This window comes from Penicillium robsamsonii, assembly GCF_028829455.1.
Source record: "Penicillium robsamsonii strain IBT 29466 chromosome Unknown utg000001l_segment0_segment0, whole genome shotgun sequence".
Taxonomy (NCBI): Eukaryota; Fungi; Ascomycota; class Eurotiomycetes; order Eurotiales; family Aspergillaceae; genus Penicillium; species Penicillium robsamsonii.
The window spans coordinates 6,418,340-6,432,445 of record NW_026643219.1 but is presented as its reverse complement, the minus strand read 5'-3'; the positions used below and the strand labels follow the sequence as shown (position 1 = coordinate 6,432,445).

Genomic DNA, 14,106 nt, shown 5'->3' with positions numbered 1-14,106 from the left:
TATCTGCACTGTGAAACGCTAAATTAACGCGAAGGCTTCCGTGGCCGCACGGGGCCTTGGAAGCTTTGGAGATGGCCCTAGCCCGGGGGCCCCGGGGGTTGTTTGGTGCTGACATATCAATTGTCTCCGCGCCTCCGCTCTGTGTATTGCCGCCCACCCAAACCTCATCCTCTTTACTATTATTTGTGGTGATAATCTTCGCGCGAGAACGTCGGATCACCCGGAACAGAATGCGGTCTTTTGCGACTTGAGACCAAATGCCCACCGTCAAATCTGGGAGCTCGTTTTGATCGGCTGTACCGCCGGAGAGCTGAGGTGTATTAGGGGTGCTTGACAACTAGGAAGGCTTCCTCGCCAAACCGTGCGATAAGCAGTACTAGACAAGTGAAGTCGCATTATTTCAGACGAACGGATGGCATTCTTTCAGTCGTCATTGGTAGCAAGCCTGCTACCCGGTCTTCTTTCTTCGGCCGTCTCCCCCGCAGCATCATCCACACTCGCGACTTCTTCTATCCCCCAACTCTTCGTCGCGCCATCAAATTCCACCTCAGAAACCCCTCATGATCATGACGGGGGTAACGGGGGAAGCATGCATGAATGGTCATCGCTGATCGGCATTATCGCGGCCCTATGCGGCAACATTCTGATATCACTAGCCCTCAATATCCAACGATACGCACATATTCGGATCGCAAGAGAATGGGAACAGGACAAGAATCGCAACGGGGAACTTGGAAACAACGGAATACGTGCTGGATCGAGGGGAAGGTCCCGGGATCTGTACCGAGACTCTGAGCAGGATGCTTTTGAGCCTTATCGAGACGATGGCAACGACACCGAGGGGAGGAACAGTGGTTCGAGCTCGCGGGACAATAGCACCGGAAGCAAGGATGGCGCAAACAACAACCGCAAATCATACCTCAAATCTCCGTACTGGTGGGTTGGAATCGTGCTCATGGTTGTGGGAGAAATGGGCAATTTCATGGCCTACGGATTTGCACCGGCGTCGATTGTCTCGCCTTTGGGTGTTGTGGCTCTGATATCGAATTGCATTATTGCGCCATGCTTGCTCAAGGAGCAATTTCGCAAACGAGATCTCTGGGGCGTGCTCGTCTCTATTGCTGGTGCCGTCGTTGTGGTTCTCAGTGCTAAATCTTCTGAAGAACAAATTGGACCTCATGAAATTTGGGTGAACATCACGCGATGGGAATTCCAGCTCTATCTCGGATTGACTACCTCGTTGATTATCGGTCTCATGTGGGCTAGCCGCCGGTATGGCTCGAGATCAATTCTTATCGATGTTGGGCTCGTTGCATTGTTTGGTAAGTCTCTATCTAGCAATTTTTAGTTTTGGGCCTCTTCTTTTGTATGTTGTTGCTAATTCGTATAACACAGGCGGATACACTGCTCTTTCTACGAAGGGTGTCTCTTCGCTTCTGTCTGGCACATTGTGGCATGTTATTACATTCCCTATCACCTATCTACTTGTCTTCGTCCTTGTCTTCAGCGCATTGATGCAAGTCCGTTACATTAATCGTGCTCTACAACGCTTCGATTCCACCCAGGTGATTCCGACGCAGTTTGTTCTCTTCACTCTTGCTGTTATCATAGGAAGTGCAGTCCTTTACCGTGACTTTGAATCGATAACGGCCGATCGTGCGACGAAATTTGTTGGCGGATGTCTGTTGACTTTCCTCGGGGTTTCCTTCATCACGAGCGGCAGAGTCCGTGGCGACGACGAGTCGTCGTTTTCATCGGAAGACGAGGAAGGGTCCATTGGTTTGCTCAGTGGCGAAAGATATCAAGACAGAATTGATTTGTCTCCGCCTGGTCACCAATTGCCGAAGACATCAGATGTTTCCACAGAAGCACAATATGACGTTCCACAGTCCCCGAGAGGGTCCATATTGAGCCAAGGCACCGATGAACTTGATGATGATCAGTCTACTCCTAGAGGTATCCTTTCTGCCGCACCCTCTTCGCCTCGTGCATCCCTTATCGATGCATCCCCTCTGTCTGCTCCATCGTTTGACTACACTTCACCATTGCGGCCCCCATCTCACATGTCCAACCCATGGGCAGACATCCAAGATGAGGCTCTTGTGACACCGGAGTCTGATATCCGGCCCGTTACTCCTCCCGGACAGGAAGATGAGGCAGTACAATCCTCAACCGTCCTTTTGCGGTTTCCTCCTGCACCTGGTCTTGAAGAAGCGGGGACGAACGGAAATGCTGGTACAGTACGACGTGCTTCATCCCCCACACTTTTGGACCAATCCAGCCACCCCATTCGCAACGAAACTCCCCTTGAAACACCATCGCGGCGTGCTCTGCGCAGCTCTATCTCTCATCGTTTCTCCCCTGGGCCTCTGCTTCCCACACTTTCTGGTGGCTTCACTGCAGTGGTCGCTGATTCTATCCGGCGTGGCGATGGTAGCCCTCTCAAGGATCGACCAAGGCGGAGATTGGGACGTCGGCGTCAACTCGATGGCGCCTTTGCAGATCCGTCTCTAGTTGAGGGAAACAATGACACGGCGCTTTCACTTGCAACTGCTCGACTCCAGTCCGCCACTCAACCATCGGACAGACCTGCGGAGGCGGGCCGTTCCATGTCAGCTCTCGCAACAGACATCAATACCGCGACAAACGTAAATACCACACCAGATCAACCCACCAACGAAGATGTGACCCGTCTTCGCAGCTTGAGTGACTCGTGGAGTGGTGGACTTGCGTGGCTGGGTGGTGCTCTCCGCAAAACCCAGAACACCAAAACAGCTGACAGTGCTGCTGCAGAACATGAGACGCAGCCTGGGCCAAGCTATAACCCCGGTGATTCTGCCGAGACAGAAGCTCGGCGATAATCACTCCAGGATTCCCTCGCTCTGATGCATTATTAGCGCAGTTCATTAAAGTGGTCATCTCACTTGAACTCATTTCCCCCCTTTTCCTCTTTCCTCGATTCTTCTCCTTGGCGTTTTTTTCTGGTATATTTCTATCGGTACATTCTTGTAATTGGCATTGCATTCGGGTACATCGTTTAAGCATCTATCAATGTATTATTTCTTTCTTTTCACATTGTATACTTCATCTACGGGGAAGCTCTCAGCGTTATCAGCCACTAATCTTACTTTTGGCCTCTTATCCCTTCAATTTATCCATATTGATCATCTGCCACAATTCTTCAGCCCCATGTTCTGGGGGTATCTCATCTCCGGGATGAAACGGCTAGCCCTAATAGGTGGAAAAAGCTGTAAACCCATGCCACCGCCCAGAAGGCCCGTCTAGTTACCCCAGATGTCTTCATTATCTCCACTTTTCAAATGAATTTAACCGAACAGCCGACAGTTATTTCCCCTCAACCCCAGGCCGCCATGCCAGTGTGGAGGCGGGGATATTGCTCCGTCTCCTTGTAGTGCTAGCTCGCTTCAAAACGACGCCAAGCGGAGCACTACTGCAGCCGTTGAGGCTAGCTTGATCCATTCTGGTGTTGCAAGACGGCTTCATTTCCGCTGCACAATGGTGTGAGCTACCTGCCTTTTTCAATATACTTCGATTAACAGGATCATTAAATCATGCCATGCGATGCGACTAGTCTCTAGTCGAATTGCCTGTATCCACAGCGCAAGGATGTCCATTGCGGGCTTGCATGAACTTATATGCAAGAGCTTCCCCAGGAATTTATTTTTCTTCCAGTCTCACGCTAGTCAGTAGACAACAGTTCTTGTCCATTGAATTTGGAAAAGAAGTTGTCTTGTCATCAAGATGGTGGCCAATATTCTTTCCAATGGGCTGCTGCTCGTGCAGCTCTTTGCTGCCCTAGCTCTGGGAAAACCGAGCAACACCCCTCTGTACAAGGATCCTAAGGCTTCAGTGGAAAATCGAGTGAAAGACTTGATGGGCCGGATGACTATTGAGGACAAGATGTCCCAGTTAATGCAGGGTATGGTTTTAGCTCAATTGCCGCCATACAGGGGGTTCTAATTGCTAATGGATTCTTGTACAGGTGATCTTTCCAATTGGATGAACACAACCTCGGGAGAATTTAACTACACCGGCCTGGTCACCAACATGGAGCTGAAGGCAGGCATGTTCTATGGTATGAAGTCCTCTGCTTGACTGTTAAGTCCTTTTCCATCAGTCCGCAGAAACAAAAAATATTAATGGTTTGCAGCCGGACAGGACGTTTCTTGGGACTGGCTCTCCGAGAACATCAAGAGAGCACAGGACTACCTCGTCCAGAACACTACTCTGGGAATTCCAGCCATTGTTCAGAGTGAGGGTATTTACTCCAAGGCTACTGTCTCCAGCTATGTTAGACCCCGAGCTGATGACATTTCTTGTACCAGGTATTCACGGATTCATGATTGGTAATGCCACCATCTTCAATTCGCCCATTGGAATTGGATGCTCGTGGAACACAGATGTAAGCGGCTACCGTTCCTGCATTGTCATGCATAGAGTTCTTGCGATCTAACACAGTATTGCGCAGCTTGTCGAAAGTATGGCAGGAATTATTGGACAGGAAGCCAAAGCGCTTGGTGTTAACCAGCTCTTCGCCCCTGTTGTTGATCTCGCTCGTGAGCTTCGATTCGGTCGTGTGAGTTTCATCTATATGTTAATACATTCAGCGAAATGAAGCTAACAACAGAGACAAAAGGTCGAAGAAACCTACTCCGAGGACGCTTATCTCGCCGGCGAAATTGGTTATAGCTACGTCAAGGGAGTGCAGGGCAAGGGCGTGTCGGCTATGGTCAAGCACTTTGCGGGTGTCAGTGCCCCCGAGCAGGGACTCAATACCGGCCCAGTTCACGGCGGTGAAAGAGAGCTGCGCACCACGTACGTCAGCTCCAAGCTTAGAAACTAAGCAGTTGACTAACCATTGCATAGCTGGCTGCCTCCTTTCAAGCGTGCTATCATCGATGGCGGTGCTTACTCCATCATGGCTGCGTACCACTCGTAAGTTCCACTCTGGTCCGATTTGTCTTATGCCATTCTAACATCCGTTTTTAGATGGGACGGAATTCCAGCAGTCTCTGACTACCACACTCTCACTGAGATCCTGCGCGGAGAATGGGGATATGAATACTTTGTCATGACCGATGCCGGTGGCAGTGACAGAGTGTGCGCCTACTTCAAGCTTTGCGAGAGCAACCCTATCGATAGCGGAGCGGTTACCACGCAGCTGCTGAATGCTGGAACCGACGTTGAGATGGGCGGCGGCTCATTGTAAGCTCTATTGAAACCCGCACGATGCAGCTACAGACACTGACTATTGAATAGCAACTTCAAGAAGATTCCCGAGCTTGTCGAGTCCGGCAAACTCGACGTTGAGCTTGTGGACACTGCTGTCTCTAGATTGCTCCGGGTCAAGTTCGAGATGGGTCTTTTCGAGAACCCGTACCCTGGTGCTCCTAATGGCCAGTGGCCCAAGCTTATCAACAGCCCCAAGGCCGTGAAGATCGCCAGACAATTGGATACGGAGTCTATCGTTCTCCTTGAGAACCATGAAAATGTTCTGCCTCTGAAGAAGTCGAGCAAGGTTGCGGTAATTGGGCCTATGGCTGCTGATCTCGTGAACGTAAGTCACCATTCATTCCCCCTTGCTACTGGGGTTATTAACGACGTGTATAGTACGGTGACTACGTTGTCTACAAGAGTCAATACCGCGGTGTCACTCCTCTCGAAGGTATCAAGGCTGCAGTCAAGGACAAGTCTCAGGTCCACTACGCCAAGGGATGCAACCGTGATAGCAATGACCAGTCAGGCTTTGCAGAGGCAATTGAGGCCGCAAAGAAGTCCGACGTGGCCGTTGTCGTTGTCGGAACCTGGTCTCGCGACCAGGGAGAACTCTGGACTGGATTGAACGCAACGTGAGTAAACCAAGCCTAGCTCAAGATGTATCCTAAAGTGTGAATACTAACAGACACAAAGCACTGGAGAGCACGTTGACACAGATGATCTGGCCCTTGTTGGCGCCCAGGGACCCCTGATTAAGGCCATTGCCGACACCGGCGTGCCAACCATCGTCGTCCTGTCCAGCGGAAAGCCTATTACAGACACCTGGATCTCAAACTCCACTGCTGCTCTCCTGCAACAATTCTACCCCTCCGAGCAGGGTGGTAACGCTCTTGCCGACGTCCTCTTCGGCGACTACAACCCCTCCGGCAAGCTCTCCGTCAGTTTCCCCCGCTACGTCGGCGATCTCCCCATCTTCTACGATTACCTCAACTCCGGCCGCTCCATGGGCGATGTCGGCCACAAGTATGATAACGGAACTCTCGTCTTCGGTCACTCGTACGTTCTCGGTGACGCCTCGCCTTGGTACCCCTTCGGCTACGGCAAGAGTTACTCCACCTTCAAGTACGGAACTGTCAAGGTTGACAAGAAGACCATCTCCGCATCTGAGAAGACTGTCACTGTCAGCGTTGATGTGACCAACACCCACGCCACCCGTGAGGGTACCGAGGTTGTGCAGGTCTATATCCAGGACAACATTGCCTCTGTTGTTGTTCCTAACCGCATTCTCAAGGGCTTCAAGAAGGTTATCATTCCTGCTGGAAAGACTAAGACTGTTAAGATTCCTATCAAGGTTGAGGATATTGGTCTCTGGAACACTCGCATGAAGTATGTTGTTGAGCCCGGTACCTTCACTGCCCTTGTGGGTAGCAGCTCCGAGGATATTCGTGGTAACGCCACGTTTGTTGTCCGTTAAATGGTTTAAATTGGAGGGAAGTTAGTATTTAATACATTGTTCGATGTGTATGTTGTTCAGTGCGTGTCAGATTGCTGAGATTGCTGATGGTATATATCTTGCGTGATTTTTAAAAATGAACGACTTGAGAGTTTTTGTTATTGAGTTTCATTCTCTTACACCTTCTTTCTTGCTTTTCAACGACTAGATAACCTCGGAGACCATGTGTACTATTCACTAACCATCTCTTCATCTATCTAACCTCATCTATCCCCTCCGGATAATTCCATTAGCGTAGGATTATATGTGTAGCTGTTACTAGAACACCCGATCGGAATAAATGATAACTAATTGGATTCGAAGCTTCGTAAAATGTGTTATGGGCATATATCATAAAAAAGGATCAAGCCTTAGGACCAAACGCCGTTTCCAACCACCGAAAATGGAGCTTGCAAGACTACGTCAGAGTATCCCCTGCAGCACGAGACCTGCTTGACCAGCAGAGGGACCTTGACCAGTATCTGGAGAGGCCGAGAGTTCCGACGGCTTGCTAACACCACTCGTAGGGGCATTGCTCGCACTGTCACCGGAGCGACCCTCTGCTCTCCGAGTTTTGGCACCCTCTTTCAATTTCTCCCAACGGTCTCGATATCGCCCAAGAACATTCTTGAGCTTGTCGTTCTCGTGGGAAGCAGTTACAAGCTTCTGCTCACTACGCCGGACCTGCTCCTCAAGTTCTTTGATCCGCGCATCAGTATCAGCCGCAGCCAGCGGCGCAGTCAGCGTAGCAACAGGCGAGGTAGTGCCAGTTGTGGGCTGGAAATAATCAGGCGTCCCTGCGCTCTGGCGGTGCATCATTCGGATTGATTGCTGCAGCGCCATCGACGAAGATTGCGCGCTCACTTCCCACATATGCAACCGTGTCGCGAGCGAATCTGTCAAACCCCTCAAGGTCTCATTCTCCACCTGCATCTCTTCCATTGTTTTTTGTGTCTGCTGACTGGTAAGTTTATCGGGTGCGCCGCGGCGTCCCGCCCATATGCGGGAACCACTAGCACTGTGACGCATTTCAGGAGACGAAGGGGTCTCGCGCGCATCCACAAAGTCGTCATCACCCTCCTCGATGCTGTTCCTGCGTGCTTGCTTTTCAGCTCGGGTGAGAATTCCTGCGTATGACATAGTGCCGCCCGTGGTTGGGACTACGTAGAAGGACTCTGCTGGGTTCCCGGGACCTGCCCCAGAGCCGTCTCGAATCGACCGCAGCGCGGCTCGAGAGAAGAGTTTGTTTACGTCGGGCTCAGTTATAGAATGGTCTAGAACAGCATGCTCACGGTGCAGTTTCACCTCAGCTGAGGACTTGCGGCTCTGTTCAGCGCTGGTTGGATCCGTAGACCCCATTTGAATCCCCGCGAATGCCAAAGGCCCCGACACCTTGGATACCAGTCCTCCGAAGGCTGAGTAAAAGCGGTTGAATGCTTCATCGGCAATTGCAGACTTATCTTTCGATCCCTTTGATTTAGTTGCACTAGGTACAGTTTGTTGAGAAACCGCATCAGTGGAACTGGGTGTCGGAGGAGACCATGGTTGTCTGGGTGTAGAAAGACGACTGTGCCGATTTTTGGTTGGTTCATTGTGTAGCCTTGTTTCGCTGGCTTTAGCCCTCGGTGGTGTTTCGGCCATTTTTGCTGCGACATGTTGCGATGTAAGCGTTGGCGATACTGGTGATCCACGGCGGGGGTGCGACGGGATTCCTCGGGCAGAAGCCAGGTTATTAGCGATAGAGGATTTATCTCGACTTGGTAGACGAGCATTGCCCACCAGTCTTGGTGGTAGTTGTGCATCCTGGTTCGCGGTTGCACCTTTTGTGCCCCCGACCTCGGCTGCGGTCTGCTGGGTCGCTAAGGAGGAGACAGTGGCAGCTGGTGCTTCAGCAGAGACGGTGTTTGGATGTTCATGCTGGAATCGGAGAATTTCGGCGAGCCTCTTGTGATGAGTTTCGAGCAAACGTAGAGTCCGTAGGGCCTTGGTATGACGCGGTTAGCTTAGGTCCCGAGCGGGGGCAGATCTTCTACTCGATCAAAACTCACCTCATGGTCGGAGCTGCTCTGTGCAGCTGTTGCAAATTCACCAGCAGCTAGATCATGCTCCTCGCTGGCAGCTACTGGGTTGGCCTTGCGAGTTTCTAGCACTGCGTTCCTCGCATGGGTGTGGGCCTGGCAAGGGTCAGATCGTCCTGAAAATGAGGGGCTGAGGTCTTACCAGGGCCAAAGGAGCTACTTCCATGGCGAAAACAAAACTGTAGGAGTTAAGAAAGAAAAATCAGATGCATTCCTTTGATGGGAACTACCCGGGGAATGTTGGAGAAGTGACGTTATGCGTTGGGGGTTTAAAACAAGTACAGCAGGTACACCAGGTACGTGAGGATGAGGTCCACAAGGTAATTCTTGAGGGAAAAAAAAATCATTTCTCAAGGTTCTAGAATAAATTATCTTCAAACTGAAAGCAGCGAAGTGTCACATCCACATTCTACACAGTGGAGAAGCGGAGTAGATGCTTATAGCTATACTGTTAGGCTTTGATCTAGGAAGAATAGTGCGAATATCAGAGACCAGAAAAACCACACATGTTTCTTACTTCAAATAATATCAATCATAAAGCCAAATCAAAACCAATTGAACAGAAAAAAGAAACACAGTCGCAGGCCCCCGGGGCCAACTTGGCGGGTGACTAAGTTGCGGAGCTCCAGGGGATCGGACAATTCAACACTTCTTCTCTCTCTCTCTCTCTTCTTTACTTTGTTTCCCCGTCTATGTACGGAAGTACTCTCAAAAAGAAAAGAGTGTGAGAGTCTTCAATACATACACCTCATGCCAACTTTCCCTTGAGTCTCTCGGTCTGCCCGCACCAACCCTCCCGACCCCCATTCCCTCTTTCAATTATGGCCGACTCTTCGTCTTCAAGCTTGAGAGGCGAAAACAGATCGCGTCGCTCTTGGACAATATCTGCAGAGTCAAGTGCGATCGAAAGCAATGGTCGGTCGTCCCATGATTCCACCCTCGAGAGACCGAAAACCCAAGGCGGAGAAGTAGCAGATCCCAACAGGGCTGGACCCAGTGGATTCTCAAAGCTACTCGATGCGCGTCGAAGGCGTAAACAGAATAAAAAGAAGAATCAGAAACAAGGAGACGAGCCAGCGGTGCCGACTGTACTTGTGGAACAAGACCTACATGAAAGCCGGTCCAATGAATCTCGGGATGGGACCTCCGCAGCCCCGTCGTCCATCGCAGAGAGCTTTGCGCCAGAAAGTGAAGGCAATCATCTGTTGACCGATGATGACGAACCGGATGGGTAAGTCACGCAGCTGATCTTTTTATTGTCTTGGATTACTTCTAACTCGCTGTACCTTTGGCTTCGTTTAGGCCTCCGCCCCTCACCTCACATAACTCCCATACCGGATTCTACACCTCCTCCTCCCCAATGTTTAAGACCACATCGGTGGATGCTGCAGATGCCGTAGACACGGGAGGCTCTCATGCTGATGCCGAGTCAGCTGTTAGCGGGCTAAGTGCCACTGGGTCGGAATCAAACTCGAGTGAAAGATTGTCCCGACGCGCAACATCGGGTATGGCCTTGGATGTCCCCACAGACCTAAATGGCAAGAAACGTAGTGCATCGCCTGGGCGACGTTTCAAAGAGGCTTTCAGCTCGGATAAGAAAGGCACCCATGACGACCCCGAGGCTTCATCAACCAAGCCCGGGGGCCAAAAAAGCGGGCGGGGTCTGTTTGGAGGCAGCCGACGGAGCAGTCTTTCATCGAAACAAGTACAAGCAGCCCCCGAGGACGTTCCACCTTTGCCTGCACCCATTCGTACTGATCTAACGAACGACAAGCCTCGTTCGCTTGAAGCGAGCCCTATGCCGAACACCCCACCTCATACCGCTATTCCTGCGCCAGCGACCACTGTAACACCTCCAACTCCAACCGACCACCGCCCCCTCAGTGCGCAAATCCTGTCCAATAATGTTACCGACTCGCCCGAGTCCATACAACCTGAAAATTCCCCATCTTCCGGCGTCACCACCGTGAGCCCCTCTGGAAACATGATCTCCCACCGCCGGGTGCGGTCCGCTTCTGCAGCTCATGGTCCAAGCAAACTGTCCAACTCAATGTCTGTTGCACTGACACCACTGGACGAAAAACCGCCCAGCGCAAAGAGTCCGACTTCAAACCAGCAAAGCGGCTTCTTCTCTTCGGTGTTTTCAGTTGCGCAAAATGCCGCCACTTCCTTCAGCAATAGCATCAATGCACAACAGAGAAATCGTCCGACTTCTCCACCTGTTCCTGCTGATGGTGATAGATCCGCCAATGGTTCCAATCCGGAGGAGGCCGAAAGAACATCAGATAACGGCAGTAAGATTGCGGACGGGAGACCATCTGCTGTAGAGACTCTTGGGGCAGGAGATCTGAACTTCAGCCATCTGGACATTGACGCACGACCAGGTGAGTCAATCACTACTGCCGATGGCGTGGTGATCACAAAGCCAGCGATCTCCGTTGACAAGCGCAACAACACAGCTGTTTCCCGGCGAGATGAGGAAGCTGCCAAACTTGAAGACAAACGCGCAGCACGCGCTGTTCAAGTAGCATACGAAAAGCCCTCGGATCTAGAAGATGCTTTGGAGATTCAGTCTACGACTTCGCTTTTAAAAGATGGCATCATTATGGGTGATCAGACTCCCCCTAGTGGTAGTGTCCTTGATGGTGACCTGAGCGGGGGCCTCAGACGCACTGCCAGTGTGCGCAGCAGACTTGCCCGGCGTCACCGGGGCTCGTCTGGAGCCACAGCCTCGACAATCGGAGCCATTGGCGTTAGTGCCATTGCACTCGGTGCTCCTGGTGTCAATTCTAGTGTACCTCGATTGACCGGCTTCGCGGTTGCGAGTAAAAAGCGCAATCGAGACTTCCATCAATTATTCCGGAGTGTACCTGAAGACGATTATCTGATTGAAGATTATAGCTGCGCCCTGCAGCGTGAGATCATTCTTGCCGGCCGCATCTATATCTCAGAAGGGCACATATGTTTCTCCAGTAACATCCTTGGGTGGGTCACGACTCTAGTGATTAGCTTCGATGAGGTTGTTGCCATTGAAAAGGAGAATACGGCTATGGTGTTCCCCAATGCCATTGCAATTCAGACACTCCACGCACGTCATACTTTCCGCAGTCTGCTTAGTCGCGAGTCCACATATGACCTAATGGTCAACATCTGGAAGATCAACCATCCCTCCATCAAGAGCTCTGTGAATGGAACCCGTGTGACCAATGGTACCGGTGATAAGACAGAGAAGGTTGGGGAGGAGGAGGAGGAGGAGGAGAGCGAGTCTGAGACCGATCTCAGCGATGAAGATGAAATATACGACGAGGACGAGGAAGCGGACAACGCCGATAGCTTCTTTGAGGCCGGCGGCAGTGCAAACGCCAGTGCAGCGTCCTTGCCACGAGCAGGTTTGAGCCGCAAGGCTTCAAGTCTTTCCGCGAATGCAGCTATCCCTGCGGCCGGCACAAATGGAAATGGCGACAAAAAAAGTGGCGATAAAAAGAACGGCGACAAGAAGAACAGCGACAAGGGCGCTTCCAAGGATGCGCCTCCTGATTTCCCAGGCCCGGCTACACATGCACCTACTGAATACGTTAACGCCGACGGACAGTATGAAAAGGTCATCAAAGATGAAGTCATTCCGGCACCGCTCGGCAAGGTCTTCTCTTTGGTTTTCGGCCCAGCGTCTGGCGAATTTATGACCAAGTTCCTTGCCGACAACCAGAAATGCGGAGAGCTACAGTTCGAGGGAACAGCAAAGGGTTTGACGATGGAAGTCCCAACCAGGAAATACTCGTACATTAAACCTCTCAATGGCTCCATTGGTCCGAAGCAGACAAAATGTATCAGTACCGAGACCCTGGACTTCTTGGACCTTGAAAAAGCCGTTCTTGTCACTTTGAGCACTCAAACGCCTGATGTGCCTAGTGGGAACGTTTTTGCTACCAAGACCAAGTACCTCTTTACATGGGCTGCTGGCAACCAAACTCGCTTCCTCATGACCTGTGCTATTGAGTGGTCAGGCAAGAGTTGGCTTAAGGGTCCTATCGAGAAAGGCGCAATTGATGGGCAAACAGCCTTTGGTAACGATATTCTCAAAGCCCTGCAGGTTGGAGTTGTTCCCCGTGGGCGTTCCAATGGCGCTGGACGAGGCAAAGGAAAGCGCAAGAAGGGCGATGGCGCAGGGCGGGAGTCGGCCGCAGCTGCTTCGTTGAAGGTTGCCATGGATTCCAAAGCCGGAAAGCAAGAGTCATGGGGAATTTTCGAACCAGTCCGCCCCCTCCTGGAGCCCTTTGCCAGCATTCTCAGTCCGCTATGGAGTAGCAACGTCGCTATCCTAATGATCGGAATCGTGTTCTACATGGCGTTCTTCCGATCCCCATCATCATCATCCATGATTTCGCATGAAGCCGGCTGTCCCGGTCACAGCTTGCCTCAGAGACTGGCCGCATACGAGGAGATGTGGCGACGTGAAGAGACCGAGCTCTGGAACTGGCTGGAAGACCGAGTTGGCATGGACGGAATGGTCTTTCCAAACGTCTATCGATCCCCCGAGCCACACACAAGTCGCAGGTCATATGGGGTCAGTACAAGTGATGAGCGTGAGCTCGCTGAACGGCTTCGGGAAGAGAAGGTCTCTGACCGTGAGATGGACCATGCCCTCCGTACCACACGCCAACGTCTCGAAGTCCTCGAAGAGATGATGGGAAAACGCAAAGCCCAATGGAAAGTCGACGAACCAGTCAAATCCGAATTGTGAAGAACACCAATGGCTGTCCTTCCTTGCACATAAAACATAAAACATAAAACTAACCAAGCCCTCTCCCTATCCTCTCTCCTTTCTAAACTTGTCTCTTGCGAGACAAGTTCCCAATTTCCTTTCCCAACACCACACTGCACAAAATCTATTTCCTTGTCATTACAGCTTGTTCTATTGTCAACAATTCTTCGGATGTTATTTGCGAGTTATGGGAACAAGCAGAGCTGTTCCCTTATTGTTGATATTTACTCCTCACATTCATTCTGAAAACTCCTGAAAACTCCACAGTCGTTATCCCAACTCTCCTTCCCCATGTCCTTCGATACATGGGCAGATTTTCTTTGCATGTACATGATTGCCAACTATCTTGTATCTTCCGGTCTACAATCTACCGGCTTCGGTTTTCTTACTCTTCTTGCTGATTGTTCATCTGAGCGTGCTAGCTACTTACTTTTTTTTTTTGTTTTTTGTTTTTGCTGGGTGGCACTGTATCTCTGGAAAATCCCATACAGCACAAACGCGATGTATGGGATGTCTTTCGGAGTATCGCTCTGTGC

At 51.0% G+C, this 14,106-nt stretch overlaps 4 protein-coding genes across 4 annotated transcripts; 3 read left to right on the top strand and 1 right to left on the bottom strand.

Moving 5' to 3' along the window:
• Positions 1-412: 412 nt before the first annotated feature.
• Positions 413-2,861, top strand: N7447_002498 (DUF803 domain membrane protein; the record flags this gene model as incomplete). The annotated part of the gene is made up of 2 exons (XM_057226773.1): positions 413-1,322; positions 1,396-2,861. The coding sequence occupies 2 exons, from the start codon at positions 413-415 to the stop codon at positions 2,859-2,861; spliced, it is 2,376 nt and encodes a 791-aa protein (XP_057090789.1).
• Positions 2,862-3,762: 901 nt separating this feature from the next.
• On the top strand, positions 3,763-6,712 carry N7447_002497 (uncharacterized protein; the record flags this gene model as incomplete). Its single annotated transcript, XM_057226772.1, has 11 exons — positions 3,763-3,940; positions 4,004-4,096; positions 4,172-4,279; positions 4,347-4,423; positions 4,490-4,597; positions 4,658-4,836; positions 4,888-4,956; positions 5,011-5,226; positions 5,281-5,578; positions 5,632-5,870; positions 5,932-6,712. 11 exons carry the CDS (start codon positions 3,763-3,765, stop codon positions 6,710-6,712), a joined length of 2,346 nt encoding a protein of 781 aa, XP_057090788.1.
• A 441-nt stretch (positions 6,713-7,153) lies between these two features.
• Positions 7,154-8,974, bottom strand: N7447_002496 (uncharacterized protein; the record flags this gene model as incomplete). Its single annotated transcript, XM_057226771.1, has 3 exons — positions 7,154-8,713; positions 8,779-8,904; positions 8,951-8,974. 3 exons carry the CDS (start codon positions 8,972-8,974, stop codon positions 7,154-7,156), a joined length of 1,710 nt encoding a protein of 569 aa, XP_057090787.1.
• Positions 8,975-9,629: 655 nt separating this feature from the next.
• N7447_002495 (GRAM and VASt domain-containing protein) lies at positions 9,630-13,549 on the top strand (the record flags this gene model as incomplete). The annotated part of the gene is made up of 2 exons (XM_057226770.1): positions 9,630-10,039; positions 10,111-13,549. The coding sequence occupies 2 exons, from the start codon at positions 9,630-9,632 to the stop codon at positions 13,547-13,549; spliced, it is 3,849 nt and encodes a 1,282-aa protein (XP_057090786.1).
• Positions 13,550-14,106: the final 557 nt, after the last annotated feature.